Consider the following 16,336-nt stretch of genomic DNA (forward strand, 5'->3'; position numbering starts at 1 on the left):
TCAGAGCATATGACATTCTACTAGGCATGAAGCATGTTACCTTACTTTTTTGTTAATGAAGACTAAGCTCTCATACAGCTGGGAACATGATTAGGTATTTTGGTTTAAATCTATTTGGCTGCTTAATATGACTTCATTTCCTTCCATAAGATTTCCTTGAAAAACAGTACCCTAGAAGAGCCAAAGACTCTTATTTATTATTTAATTGATTAAACTTCGTGCTGTCTAACATACTGTCAGTGGATATTCCCCCCAAAAGGGCATATCAAACTTTGTCACATAAGTTTAAACCTTAATTTAACTACTCTCAGTATTTCCCAAGTAAAGCCTTAACTTTAATGCTACATTACTTCTAAATACTAATTGTATAGTTTTAAGTCTGATCTGGATTTTAAAGAGAACTGGAACCACAAAAGCTTCAAATGTTATAAAACTGACAGTTTCTCAGTAACTTCCTTCACAAAATATCTTTAGTATAGTAATAAAACAAAATGATGTATATGCAAATATTTTATAAAGACTGAAAAGTTCCATACAAGGGTTATAATTATGATTATCACTGAATAACAAATTCTCACCTTCACTAATCAAGTGGGGGCAAGATGTGGGTCTAGACTCATGTTCTTATGCCAGGAGTGTTTAACCTGACAGAGCAGGAGCCAGCACTCACCACGTCTACAGACTGCAGTATGTTTATTTCAAAATGTTCACACCTGATTCACCTGAATATGACAATTGTTACTGTTGCTAGAGTGCAGCTAGTAAGCCTCAATTTTGTAACATTATTTGAAGTCTCCCAGAGAAAGTTGCTTTTTAGCTACTTTACCAATGTAAGCTACAAATTATTTCTTCGTATCTGTTTCAAAAAGCTCCAAAATTCAAAGAAGCATTCCCCCAGGGCCACAAATGGAACATCTTTGCTCTAAATCATCCCATGCTGTTACTGAAAAAGCACCCATATAAATGTTTTAGAATCTCTGTTAACCATGGAAATGTTCAATTACATTTTACCTGCTTGGAAAATATCCACACATTGTGATCAACATGTTCAATATAAGGGTAGCAAGATCAGTTTCATTTAGTACAGCCTGTCCACTGGCTAACAGACACCACTTAAGCTGGGGTATTGCCTGAAGTGGTCGCCATCCATCCATGCCTTGAGCCCAGCATCTGGTTTTTGCATTTAACATTCCTTGGGTCCACAATTCTTGCATCTAAATGAATGGAAAACATCATTACTACAAACACACAAATAAAGCAAAATGAAAAAGTTTGCTAATGTTTTCTATTTTACAATAAATACAAACTAAAATATGAAATAAACATGCAAGTTCACTATTAAAAAACAACAAACTTTTTTTTGTTGTTGTTGACAGGCCTTCAGGAACTCAAATTTGGCTATTAATATAAGAAAAATAACCATTTAGTTGGCCAACCTGAAGAGGATAAGGAACACTGGAAAGAATAAAAATGGCGGGCAGGGTGTAAAATTATACACAAGCAGAAGGCTTGGCCTTCTATAAAACTATCTTTGGCTAAATTCCAACTGAGCCTGGAAGGCTGAGGATGGGAGAGCAAGATAAACCATCACCAGCTGTTAAAATGGAAATTACCCTTGGACTGGACAGGGAATTTTTAATGAATTTCAGACTGCATACTAAAACTTACCTGTTCATATCATAAAGAAGCATTACAGTTTGACACAATTATTAAGATAGCAATTGTTATACAAAATTCATTAAAAACCTAAGTGCTATCTCCATAACAACAGCTTTTAAACAACAAGGTTTGAAGACATGATTGTGTGTGTGTGTGTGTTTTTCTAGAAATGCAAGCCATCTAATCCTTCATGTGGAAATGGAACGGAAGAGCCCTTGGAGCTGAAGACAGTAACTCAAAACATAGTTTTAAAATATTCCATGTCTCTATGTGTGCTAAGCAGGAGGGCATAAGAAAGGCTAAGACTTTCACACACAGTTTCTCCAAGACACATACCTCATGAAATCCATAAGGGCCACTCCTTTCTTTGTCTGCGTTGCCAAAGTACCATTCTTTTTCACTCTCTCTTTTCATATCTGGAGCAGCTTCAATTACATTGCTCTAAGTTTTAAAAATATTTAGTTATTTTTCAAGATAGAAATCTAAGGGGGCAGATGTCATAAAAAGTTACACTACTAATTTCTCAGGTTATATTCCTTTAGAAATTCATCTAAAATTTTAAGTGACCTTATTTTACAAGTTAAGGATTAGATGTCTTTTTTGGACTAATAGTCCAAAAAAGTGACTTCCTTATTAATACGCATTTGAAGTACATGGTTTCCTAAATTCACTTGGCAACTGAAGCTAAATTCAAAGACATCTACATTCTTTTTTTTCTTGCTGAGGAAGATTTGCCCTGAGCTAACATCCAGTGCCAATCTTCCTCTTTTTGTATGTGAGCCACCACCACAGCATGGCCACTGACAGATGAGTGGTGTAGGTCTGTGCCCAGGAACCGAACACAGGCCACCGAAGCAGAGTGCACCTAACTTAACCACTAGGCCACCAGGGCTGGCCCCGACATCTACATTCTTGATGGTCATTAATAAATTCTCAGGACACTAAAATTTTAGTAGCAAAGAATATTGCAAATAGCTATATAAATAAACATTTACCATTAACCTCAAACCATAATGCTCAAAATACTAAAGTTCTTTTGAAGGAACAAACTCACTCCAACTAAAAGCTTCAATAAGCATCTGAGATCAATGAGTTAAAATGCTAAACAGGAAAGGTTTTAAACACTTAGTTTCAATCTACTACCCTCACTACAGATAATTCTTATAATTTTATTATTTTTTTATTTTTATTTTTTTTAAGACTTATTTATTTATTTTCCCCCCAAAGCCCCAGTAGATAGTTGTATGTCATAGTTGCACAGCCTTCTAGTTGTCGTATGTGGGACGCGGCCTCAGCGTGGCCGGAGAAGCGGTGCGTCGGTGCGCGCCCGGGATCCAAACCCGGGCCGCCAGCATCAGAGAGCACGCACTTAACCGCTAAGCCACAGGGCCGGCCAATTCTTATAATTTTATATATCAACATTTACGAGAATTTAGGACAGAATTTTTATGCAGTGTATTTTATTAAAACATGGTTTTTAAATACTCTCCTATCAGCTTTCAGTTAGATTCATATATAGAGGTAGGAGCATAGACTTATGGGTTCTAACTCTGGCTCTGTCCCTTACTGTGTGACCTTGGGCAATACACTTAGCCTCACTGTTCCTCAGTTTCCTTATCTGTAAAAACAGAGGACTACTGACAGATTTTAAGAGTTAATATATTATGTGTACCAGAACAGTACCTGGTACACTGTAATGCTATACAAGCATGGAGGATTACTATTATTCATACCTGATGACAGAAAATGCCATACTCTAAATATTCAAATAGCACTTTTGTTCACAATTCAGTCAAAATCTAATATGAACACCTCCCTCCCTATACCAGGAGATTAAATAAAAACAAAACATAACACCAAAAAAATCACCAATGAGCTAAGTATAGATCCCTTCCATAAGCTGGGTATCAGAAGAGGCCTTTTAGCAGAGACCTGTAGCTCTGTCCTCTTACTGGCTGGTTTCAGTAATGACCCCACATTCATCAAGGGAAAGAACATTCTCAGTGGCTGTCAATGCTAAAAGTTCCACTTACATAACTGATAAACTCAGTTTAAATCCTAAAGGTCACATTGCCTCAAAATAAGCCACATCAGAGATGCAGTTACTTTAAAAGACAAAACAGACATTGGAAAAATAAAAATGGATCATTACTACTGTTCATTCTGGATTGTTCTTATAGTCTTTTACTTTTTTTGTTTGACTTAATCTCTCCGGCATTAATTAGTACTATCATAATTATTGGAGAAATATTCATGGCCACATATATTGACGTATTTCCAGATTTTTGATTCTTTTGATCCTAAAATTGTACTCAAAGAATGTTCAGCTTGTAAAATCTAGATAAGCATACACACCTGCAGTGGTACTGTAGCTCGGCTTACATGGAGATGTGCAAGGGTAAGCAAGTCCACAAGGATTCTAATTCCATTTGAATCCATGAGATCCTTCACATTTTTCTGAAAGACAGAAACATTTTATATAATCTAAAATCCTTCTCTCCAAAAGGTACTACTACCTAAAAGGCTCTCAAAGAATTGACACACAACTGGTATTACTTGGCATTTTCAAGACTTTCTGTTCAAGGAACATGAATTTAGATAAAGGCAAAGATAAAAGGGCAAAACTATATTACAAAGAGATCATGTAAAGAATTTTTACTTTAATATTTTCTGAGCAAAACAAAACAAAATAAAAACAAGCAAACAAATTAAAGCCTAGCAGGAATAACACCCACGATAAACTCTCTGGTTCTACAATTATCCTGCATTTTCCAAGGTCTTTTTGTTAATAAACAGATTATTCTATAATCAGAAATAAAATCTGGTATATTAAAAAACGCTTTAATGTTCCAGTTTGTAAACTTAAGATAAAAACTGGTAATTTCGGGGCTAGCCTGGTGGTGTAGCGGTTAAGTCTGTGCACTCTGCTTTGACGGCCCGGGGTCCACGGGTTCAGATCCCAAGCGTGGACCGACGCACCGCTCGTCAAACCATGCTGTGGCAGCGTCCCATATAAAGTAGAGGAAGTTGGGCACAGATGTCAGCCCAGTGCCAATCTTCCTCAGCAAAAAAGAGGAGGATTGGCATCAGATGTTAGCTCAGGGCTAAATCCTCCTCACAACAAAAAAAAACCTGGTGATTTCTTAGAAGTTGGGAAGAGATTATAATTTAAACTAAATTTTCCTAGGATTAATTATACTTCATGTTAAAACATTTGCATTATTTACTAAAAGTGAGAATAAAACTAAACAAGTTAGTATTAGTATCAAAAATTTAACAAGAAACCTGCTCAGACTTCATTCCATCATACAATTGTGAATTAATGTTATATATTACAACTACGAATTCTTATGGGAAACCAGCATGAACCTATTAAAATGTCATAAGAAAGACAATGTGAAGAGCTAAAGTGACTCTTCATTTTATGTCTTCAAATTACTCTTTACCATCAATATTGATAAATTAAAAACTTTCTTTTCTTTCTTATATGTCAAGCACTTATTTTACTTAAAATCCAATCCTAAAGATTCCCTAAAGAACAATCAGCTAATGATTTTATCCCTTATTATTCTTCTCTCAGAATTTTATCATCATTAATTTAATCATTATCTGCAATATCAGGGCAGAATGTACAGAGAATATCTGGCAAAAACTTTTCCCTTCAGGAGTTGAGAGCACACAGAGGCTTCTGATCTAAAAGGAGAAGATACAGAAAGAACCATGTCTGGCTACTTAACCTAAACTGTAATAATTTATCTTTTTTTACACACTCATGTGACTTACTTGGAAATAATAGCATGTTTATGCAAAAATACTGTACCTTATTAAGGATCAACTTGTTAATGAAGAGGATCAACCGGTCTCGTTCAAGTTTATCTGTGCACTGAATAAATAAGAATTTATTCAGAAGTGAATAGAAACACAAATTAAGATATTACCATCACTGGACAAATCAACCAATTGCAAATAAGAAACAATGTCATCTTTAAAACATTAAGAAAAGCAGAGAAGATGGTCAATTATTGCAATTCCTTAATGTCCTATATTCTCTGCAATTTTACATAACTTGTCTGATTTCCCTAGAAAGGCAGATATTTTAAAAGTCATAAATAGGGGCCAGCCCGTTGGCGTAGTGGTTAAGTTCACGTGCTCCGCTTCAGCGGCCCGGGTTCGCAGGTTCGAATTCTGGGCAGAGACCTACACACCACTCATGAAGTCACGCTGAGGCGGCGTCCCATACACAAAGTGGAGGAAGATGGGCACAGATGTTAGCTCAGGGCTAATCTTCCTCAGCAAAAAGAGGAAGACTGGCAAGGGATGTTAGCTCAGGACCAATCTTCCTCACACACACACACACAAAAAAAGTCATAAACACATATACTTTAATATATGGCTTTAAGAAGATATGTAAAAATTGAAATAAATGAAAGAATTAGCCCAAATGATACTCTTGAATTAAGTAACAATTCTAAAGAATTAATGATGTTTCACATAAATCACATCATGATGTTGTGTTAAATAAAAATGTATCCTTCTAAAATACAAATGCTATGCCACAAGTACTCAAGTTCACTAGAATAACAATAAATTAGAATTCAATTATGTAATCTGGTGTAATAGCAAACAATAAGGATTTTCATCTGGTTATGTTCCTAGGTATGTTTCATAACCCTATTCAGAATTAGTTTTCTAATCTACAAAGCATGATTAACAGTTGAGGCAATTATAACAAACAATGACGGCCATTTTCAAAACTGGTGAAATGGTTCTAAGGTAGTTCACTGAAATTTAAATTGTGAAATTAAGAGAAATGTAAACACAAATGAAAGAATAAAGTGTATACAACTGCAACAAGTAGGTAACACTCAAATTTGGGCTGCATGATGGATGAATTGATCAGTTTTTTCTTTCCACCACCATGCTCAAGTGTTAAATGACAAACTTTCTAAAATAAAAAAAAAATGTGCTAACTCAAGGTTCCCTTTTTTTGGTTATCGTTGTAGTTCTAAAAAGTTTTACCATCTTTGCTCTGCAATTTAGTATCTTAGCATCATTTAAGGTTTTTCCAAAATGGAAAACCAAACGTACATACAAATCTAAAAGTCACTATTTCTTTTACACACCTGTCCGACTCATCCATACTTAAAGATTGGCAAATAGGTCACTAAAGTCGTTCAAAAGCAGCAACTGAAAGAAATAAACTGACATGGACAAATACTAACCCTTTAGTCATTTTCCTATTCATCTAACTTATATTTAAGTTAAGTATAATGTAAATTACAGAAAAACTCATGCAGAAAGTTATGGTAACAATGGGATCAAAGAGAACTTAAATTTAGTTTTGAAAATTTAACACATACCCTAATGACATACATTATCAAACAGCAGTTTCCTTAAATGATATCCTTACCCTCTCTAACATTCCAATGATATATCTTGTATCTGTAAAAGGTCCTATTTCTTCGTGACATCTGCCATAAACAATAGCAAGGGCTTGCAAACATAAACACTTCATGTTTACTTTTGGAGTGAGCAGGAAACGATGATAGAGCTCATTGAAAAATTCATACCTAGATTTAAAAAAAAAAAGTTCACAATAGAATTAGCCATGCAACTAATAGTGAAAACAAATACAAAAAGACACGAGGAGTAGCTTACGATCTCTTAATTGATCCACTTTCTTCATTCTCATCTTCCTCCAACAGTAATCTCAGGTAATAGTCTCCTATTTTGATTTCCTCCGCCAGACACTCATATTTAACCTTTATTAATAAAAGCAAATTATATTACTTTAGTTTACAATAGATTTTTGACAATTTCCACATAATCGCTTCTTAAATTCTTTCTGTTCAGGGCTTTTTTCTTTCCTTGATAAGACAGTCTTTAATAGAAAAAAAAAATGATCATTTCTTAAAATATCTGGTAATTCATTATTATTAATATGACTTACTATTTCAGTTAAATGTTAAAAGAGTGGGAATTACACACCAATTTTATGAATGTAAAACTTGCTGATAAAAACTGTCACAGGATTATATGGTGTCCATGAAGGCTTAAGGGAAAGAAGAACCAAAACCCTATCAAGGGATAATCTGCTTCATTCCCTTCTTGGCTTCCCACAACCAAGCAAGGAATAGATGTCCTGCACCACACACAGTTTGCCCAACTCATACAAGCTACTTCTGCTCTTCCCTCATTTCCCAACGTATCAGATACATTTTATGGTATATTTTTATACAGTATTCATTATCTGTATGTCAAATTACCCCAGGCTACAAACTGGAGGTGATACATGAGGGAGTAGCCCACGATCAGGAGTTGGGCAGCACCATGACTGTTGTACTCAAGTCAGGCTGCTTGTCTCAGGTAAAGATTTGCGAGCAACTGTAAAAAGGAATTCTCTGACCAGAATTCTTTTCCAAAGCCTAAAATAATTGATTTCTAAAAATATAAACTCTACAGAATCAGATATACATATATATATGTATTCCATTTCACTTTCTTTCTATAAATTCTGAGCATTCAATTCATTCAGCTTCTATTTATTAAGCATATACTGTGGGTGCCACGCCCTATTCTAGTCACCAGGGATACAGCAATAAACAGACATAAAAATTTCTGTCCTTACAAGAGTAGCAGATAAAAAGTAAAATATATATGATATATATAGTAAGTGCTATAGAATGAAATAAAGCAGGGAAAGGGGATAAAGAGAATGTGTGTGTATGTATAAAAAGGGCTGCATTTTTAAATAGGGTGGCCAAGGAAGACTCACTCAGATGATGACATTCAGGAAAAGACTTGAAGGAGATGAGAAAACAAGTTAAAGATTATCCAAGGAAAAGAATATTCTAGGCAGAGAGAATAGCAAGGAGAATGACCTTCAGTCAAGAACATGAATTTGGTGTTTTCAGGGAAGCCAGTGTGGCTGAAGCAAGAGTGAGAGGGTGAACAGTAGGGGATGAGATCAAAGAAACAATGTTTGGGGTTAGGGGATACACAGACCCTGCCTCATAAGTCATTTTAAGGACCCCGGCTTTTACTAAATAAGATGGTAAGCCATAGGAGCACTAGAGGGCTTTGAACAAAGAAGTGACATGATCTACTTGCATTTTAACAAGACCACAGTGCTGCTATGTTGATAACAGATTGTAGGGAGGTAAGTGTGGAAGCAGAAATATCGCTATGATCCCACATAGAGAAGAGGGTTGAGTTCTGGATAATTTTTGAAGGTGCATTGAATAGGATTTGCTGACAATTACGGATTTGGGGTGTACGAGAAAAGATAAATTCTAGGGTTTTGACTAGAAAATAAGAAGTAGCCATTATCTAAGATCAGAAAGAATGCAAGCGAAGTAGGTTTGGGGAAAGAACAAGAGCACAGTTTCAGAGCTCAGTTCTAGATGCTTATTACAATAAGCATTATAAGACAAAAGTATGAAGTCTAGGAAATAAAGTCTAAGAAGGAGATAAAAATATGGAAGCCATCAGTAAATAAAAACATTTAAAGCCAAGACAATGGATGAGATCACTGGAGGAATAAATGTAAATGAAAAGAAGTCCAAGAACTGACCCTTTAGGGCCAACCAACATTTAGCAGCTGGCGAAATAAGGACAAATGAGCAAAGAAGGAGTGGACAGTGAAGAGGTGAAAATCCAGCAGTATACAGACTCCCAAAACCAAAGTAAATAGTTTTTCAAGGAGGAGGGAATGAGCACAATCAAATCATTACATGTTTCAGAAATGCAGTTGGGTTAAAGATTAAAGCCCGCAGGGTCGTGGGCATGTTCAAATTTACAACTGTAATAAGAGTTTAAATTACACACACACACACACACGGTTATCTACCACCACGTTTCTTGTTCCTGTATTTTAATACACTAGCAAAATATGGCCACATGCAGAATCAAATTACCACAAAAAATTAAACAAGCTACAAGAAACAATGGGAATAGGCTGTGTTTGAACGGTGAAAGACTCTAAAGGGAAAAAACAGGAAAAGAACCGATATAGAATGCACAGGATGAGATTTATTAAAACTCCTACATGATTCTCAGGTACAAAGCCGAGTTACTTAACAAAATTAATTTTTTATTTTTTTCTCAGGAAAAGATCAAGTTTTCCAATATTTCCTCCACAAAATTGAGAGGGCAAGGTAAAGGTATTTGTTATGTAATGACAAATTAAAAAAAAAAAAAACTCCAAAAATAATACATGTTCTTTAAAAAAAAAAACAAAATTAATATACTACAAAAATCAAACTTTACCTCAAATTCGTGGTGGTTCCAGGAGATCACATTAGCACTACCAAGCTCTCTATCAATATTAAATGCTCTCATTTCAGATTCAAGACTATCTCTCAATTCTTCGCGTGTTTTGAAATTCCAAATTAGGTTTGACCTGGCGTGGTCCTGACCAAACCTAAATACATATACAATCAGAAAATAGTAGGAAACAATAAACATTTTAAAAAACCTAAAAATATCCCTTACTACATCTTATAACAAGCAATAAAACAGTGGAATTAATAGACTTTAGCAAGTGTAAATAAACAAAATTTCTATAAAGTAAATATAGTAAAAGGTTAATGGCAGAATTTTCATGATAGTATACAGGTATTCACTGTAAAATTCTTTCATGTTTTCTGTATGTTTGAGTTTTCATAATAAAATGTTGGGGAAAAAAATGAACCCCAACTATAAAACAAATCTGTGTGAATTTCAAAACAAGGAACTGATATTTCAATTTCAATATTTATTGCTAATATAAATTCCAGTCAGAAAATAATTATAGTCAGATATCAAATTTCAGGTTGGGGATAAAACTTTCTGGATTATTGGGTGTAAAGTGCATGGGATAAGCAACATTCTAGATTAGAACCTTATAGGGCCGGCCCTGTGGCTTAGCGGTTAAGTGCACGCGCTCCGCTGCTGGCGGCCCGGGTTCAGATCCCAGGTGCGCACCGACACACTGCTTCTCCGGCCATGCTGAGGCCGCGTCCCACATACAGCAACTAGAAAAATGTGCAGCTATGACATACAACTATCTACTGGGGCTTTGGGGGTAAAATAAATAAATAAATCTTTAAAAAAAAAAAGAACCTTACAAACTACCCAAGGAAGAAAACTGCTAAACTGCTAAGCTCTGATCGGTATTTTCAAAATATCTTCCTTTTACTCCTGAAATAATTTAACTACTGTAATAAATTTGGACACAAGTCTGAACTGGAGATGGATGGGCTTCATATCCATTCAACTTTAGTCTGCAATCCTCCTAGGAAGTCTGACAGCAGAGTTCCAAGGGAGTTCTAAGGGGGACAACACAACTGAGGGAGTCCTGAGGAAGAAAACCAAGGCATATTATATTCTCTTAAGGCCCTAATATATACTATATACATACAAAATACTTTAAAAATACTGTGGGAAGTTTTCAAAGCATGTATTTTCCTTTATTAGCCTAGGTATAATCAGTAGGTCAACTTCCAGACTGAGTACTATAGTTATCTGAAAAAAGTTTTGCAAACTTCCCCAAATGTTTGTTTCAAAGTCCTACATGTATGTAGCTGTGTGTGTGGTGGGGGGAGTAGCGGCTGGGGAGAAGAAGGGTTACCATGTTAGAAAACTGGAAAACTATATGAGATCAGCTAACTTGGATACTCATTTCCCACAAATTGTATGCGATCATCATCACCTTTTTGAAGACTCCATTTCCAACAAAGCTTAAAGAAGTTATAATGTAGTTATTTCTAAGCCACAATAAAGTGTCTTAAAGTAACCATCTCTAATCCTTTATAAAATTTTAAAAGTAACTTTGGCTCCTCAGACTACCAACACTCTATACAAGGCCTTTTAAGGAAACATCACTAATCACATCAATCTCAACAGTTATAGTTCTAGATCTTGATAGCATGAAATACGTGTAGCATAAAGAACTAGTTTCAGAAAAGCAAAACCTGTCATGATTCGTCTAATGGCAATGTCAAACGAACTATGTTGGAAAAGAGACCTCAAGTTTACCTATAATAGAAGAGATCCCAATTTGCTTCTATTTTTATTCTTTGTCTTCTCTTTCGAAGAACTACTGGCTTTTGATTTATATTCTGGAAAAGAAAAAAAACTTCATAGTGCTCAATCTGAGACTACAAAATAGGCTCAGTTAGAAGATCATCACTTCATATGTGATGAGAAACATTTCCATCATCAAATTTTGGCAGAAACAAAATTAATGAAACAAAATCTATAATATATGAATACAGAATATTAGATTATATCACAATATACTACTTTGTTAGCATATAATGCTATAGTGTTGCTGAAATATTTTCCATGTAGCCTATAAGTTATTGTTTCAACACCAAATTTTGTTAAAGTTTACAGTGATGACTAATAAAACTTATAATAGTCTAAAACAGTGACTTGTTTTAAACGTTTACATGCAGTTAATACAAAAGTCATGGAAAACAATAAATGCAGATTAAAGGTTATTAAATTGCTATCAAAGCCACGAGGAACAAGTATAAATAGAAATAGCTAATGGACAAGAAATAAGTATCTACATTCAGACATATGTGAAGTGAGACTTGAATTTAATTTATTAGACAAAGAATATCAAAGACAACTCCACATGCCAGGCAGTTTAATGCATTTCACACATGTAGCAGGGACTTAAACTCACCATATTGTTTCTGTCCTGAATTTAATTGTAAAAGGAAAAAATAAAAATATTTAAAGAAAATAAAAATAAGAGAGCGAGCCTATATCTGCTAAACTATATCTATTTTACAAATCTCACAAGGATGTTGCCAATATAAATCCTCTTGACTTGAAGACAGAAGAAGGCCCACCTGCCTCTTTAAGTCTATGACTCTAATTTTAGGCAGCCGTAAACCCATTTGAGAATTCAAAGACAGCTGTGGCCCTCATTCCAGAGAAAGACATGTACAGTTTACAACTGGAGGGGAAGATTTCAAAGATTTCTCCAAGTCTATACATGGACTGGAGCTTAAGAATCTCTGCTCCAAATAAAACCTATAGATATTTCAGACATGAAAATTCTAATCCTCAAGGTGACAGAAGCAGAAAGTAGAAAGCAGTATAGATTGAAACATGCAAGACCGTAACTTCATTAAAGAAGTGGCAAATTATATAAAATAAAGCAAGAAAATAACTAGATGACCTAGAAAGAATAAAGGTAAAATGAGTAATAAATTTTAAAGAGTAAATGTTGTTTGAAATATAAAACCTATTGGTTATATAAGGAAATGTTTCCTAGAAATTTTAATTCTGAGCACTATCATGAAAACTAATGCAAGGTGACTTGAATAAAGTATATTAACAATTAAAAAATTTAGTTTCCATGACAAACCTTTCCTTAACACCTCTAATTAAGAAGTTCTTTCTTCAATTTCCCCTGCCCTCAGGACAAAAAGCTGGGAGTCTAGAGTGATGAAAATGTAAACGCTATACAGAAAAAGGAAAACCAGCTCTTCATAAACTGAGCTGACTGATTTAAAGACTTAGGGTAAAAGCCCTAACTAGCTAAACAAATCCCTAAACTGAAATAACATAAATATGAAAAAAAGCAATGTTATACATTAGCCAAAGGTTATTAATCCAACACAGAATATTAGCTACAATGGAACTGACTTCATAAACATTCTGATTATATAAGAAATGCAATTCATTTTGCGACTAGCCAGTTAATCTTGACAATGGTTAATTTTCATACTTCAGCTAAAGCACAAGATCATTCTGTATTTTGGTGTTAATATTTCTACGAATAAAATAGTCGTTAAGATTATTCACTGTTTCCTAAAGAAATTAATGTTAAAATAGTACCCAGGCAGAAATAATTAGTTTGCTACCAAAATAATTTTTTCACTAGTATATCCATTTGGTGTCATTATTTGCTGACACTTTAGGTAACACCCCATGTAAAAGAAACCAACAAACCAATAAAACGTTATTGATATTAAAAATAAATTCTTTCCCCTCTGAATTGCTGTCTTAAAATAATAGATGTTATCCACATTTCCAGCTACAATAGCTTTGTGTTTTAGCTTATGCTGGATAAATGCCATGTATGAAATCACATCAAAAACTCTTTTTCAGAATAGTTACATTCAACAGCTTGAAACAACTATTTCAGAAATGGGTTTAACTACCTGAAGCCAAGAGCTTCTAATTTTTAAAAACTGCAAAAATCACTCATATCTGATCTGCAGAGTTTCAACTGTTCAAACGTATAGCAATATTATCTGACCAGACATGTATATAAGAGCTTTTATTATTATCTTGCTTATACATCAAAGCAACCCTATAGGATAGAGAATGAAGGTATTGTTATTCTGATTTTATGAAGAGGAAAATAAGGTTCTGAAAACCCATAACTTGCCACATGGGTTAAAAAGTGATGAAACCAAGCTCAGATGTAGGTTAACCAATTCAAAGTTCAGTACTCTCTTTACCATCCTAGCCATATGAAAGCCTGTCTAATGATTCTTTATATCGCATATGTCACACATACAAATTAGCATTAACCCATTACACTCAGGTTCTAAAGAACTGAATTTTGGTTTCAATTTCAGACAGACACACAAGACTATAATATTTGTGCTGCTGCACCTGATGCCTTATGTTTAGATATTCTAGAAATTCTTAAGAAACTTGTTTGTTTTAGAAAGATATTTAGATTACTTTCCTTGAACAAGGAAACAACTACCATAAATAAAGAGATGGTTAAAGAGAAAGAATGTAAGTGTAGTCAACAAAAACTGTGAGATCAAGTCAACTTTTACAGGATACCTTAAATCGCTCTTAACCACTGCACATTCCACCCTGGATAGAAGAATGTACATTACCAAATTAAGCTCTGTCGCACATACTCATGCCGAAAAATGAGACTAAAACTGTTTTTGGTCTGACCTTGATTTGAGAAGTTAATATCGAAAAATTTAAGTATACACAGTAAATTTAATTTAAAAATGTGAATCTTATTTCCAAAATACTTGTCTGGCTAGCTCTGAATAAAAAAGCTAAACAAAAAGGGCACCTTTACTTTTACAGCTACAATACAAAATTCAGAGAAGGAAATAAATACATATGAATAAAAAAGTACGGAAATTGGAAGTTATGGAAGAAAAATTAAGAGTGGAATTTTATATTAAATTTCATATTAAATACTGAACTAAAATCCTAATCAGTAATTCACAAAATGACAAGTTAAGCAAAATTTATATAAAAGTATGAATCAGAATTAGGTGACATTTCTTCAGGTGTTCAGTCAGAAATATCTGACTACCATCTCTGTAAACAGCAACAACTAAAGTAAATCTAGGATATACAGAAGTGCTAGAAGTTTGGAAGTAGATCTTATTTTTACCTCTTTTTGCGCAATGCCCATTCTATCCCTCCAGTGCATCAAGACAAGATCTACTTTTTCTTTGGCAAATTTTTCAACTTCTTTAGCAGCTTTTCCAGCTAGTCTTTGCCACTCTGGAACTTTATTAAATTTTCCATACTGATCCTGTAAAATAATGTTGAGATCCATTACAGCCCTGGTTGCAAATTTATTTTAAAAATCTAAGTAAAGCTGAGTTATTAAATAAATACTGGAGGTTAGGGCTCAACGAAAACGCAAGGAGAAAATCGCTACAATAAATTATACTTTTTGTCCAGGAAATCTTAACTTTTCTACTTAGTTTTCAAGATGATTCCTTTTAGAGGGGTGGCGAGATGCAAGTGGAAGATGAGTGCGGACAGAGAAATGGGGTGAGGACAGAAGAGAAACGTATCTTAAAAGACGTTAAGTAATTTCCACAAAGATAACCCAACCTTAATAATTAAGATAGCTTTGTAAGGAAAAAAGTCCTATCTAACTTAATTTTTTTCAGTGTTAGCCCCTTTTACCAACAACATTTATCAATTACATATTATGCGCAAAATATAACATTACACATTTGAAATTTTTTTCTGTGTGTGAGGAAGATTAGCCCTGAGCTAACATCCGTTGCCACTCTTCCTCTTTTTGCTGAGGAAGACTGGCCGTGGGCTAACATCCGTGCCCATTTTCCTCTACTTTATATAGGATGCCGCCACAGCATGGCTTGACAAGCGGTGCACCGGTGTACACCCGGGATCCGAACCTTCGAACTCTCGGGCCGCCGAAGCGGAGTGCACGCACTTAACGGCTACGAACACTGGGCCGGCCCCTTGAAATTTTCAAAAAAATCCATTCCTCAATGTGCCAATAGCTGAGTTAGAGAAACAAAATATACAAGATTATTACTATTCATACAATTAAATTGTGGAGATAGTTGCACAACTCTGTAAATACACTAAAAATTATTGAATCATACACATAAAACAGGTGAAATTTTGGGAGTGAAAATTTTACCTCAAAACAGCTGTTAATACTAATTTAAAAAGAATACCACTATTCGATGCAGTGAATTCTTGGTTTATTTCTAAAATTTTTAGCATGTTTCAGAAAAAAAGTACTCTTTCATCCTGAAAAGGTACTTAGGACAATCATATTTACCATTGCTATTTTCACATTATCTCTAACATGCATGCGATCAGCATCCTTCTCAGGAACTGGATCTGAGCTGTCCAAGTATGCCAGCAAGCCTGGCGGCTAAAAACAACAAAAACAAGACATAAAATCCATTTCAAAAAC

At 34.6% G+C, this 16,336-nt stretch overlaps 1 protein-coding gene across 3 annotated transcripts in view; it reads right to left on the reverse strand.

Annotated features, from left to right (window-relative positions):
• The window catches only part of DNAJC13 (DnaJ heat shock protein family (Hsp40) member C13), a 116,916-nt gene that overhangs the window by 47,056 nt on the left and 53,524 nt on the right, over nt 1-16,336 (reverse strand). For all 3 annotated transcript variants that reach the window (XM_058553106.1, XM_058553085.1, XM_058553095.1), the window contains exons 19-28: nt 16,199-16,294; nt 15,041-15,184; nt 11,677-11,759; nt 9,928-10,081; nt 7,318-7,421; nt 7,070-7,229; nt 5,480-5,542; nt 4,015-4,116; nt 1,996-2,100; nt 1,012-1,214 (exon numbers count right to left, since the gene is read on the reverse strand). In XM_058553106.1, the coding sequence (XP_058409089.1) occupies nt 1,012-1,214; nt 1,996-2,100; nt 4,015-4,116; nt 5,480-5,542; nt 7,070-7,229; nt 7,318-7,421; nt 9,928-10,081; nt 11,677-11,759; nt 15,041-15,184; nt 16,199-16,294 (1,214 nt within the window). The remainder of the gene's footprint in view (nt 1-1,011; nt 1,215-1,995; nt 2,101-4,014; nt 4,117-5,479; nt 5,543-7,069; nt 7,230-7,317; nt 7,422-9,927; nt 10,082-11,676; nt 11,760-15,040; nt 15,185-16,198; nt 16,295-16,336) is intronic.

Source organism: Diceros bicornis, chromosome 2, assembly GCF_020826845.1.
Source record: "Diceros bicornis minor isolate mBicDic1 chromosome 2, mDicBic1.mat.cur, whole genome shotgun sequence".
Lineage (NCBI taxonomy): Eukaryota > Metazoa > Chordata > Mammalia > Perissodactyla > Rhinocerotidae > Diceros > Diceros bicornis.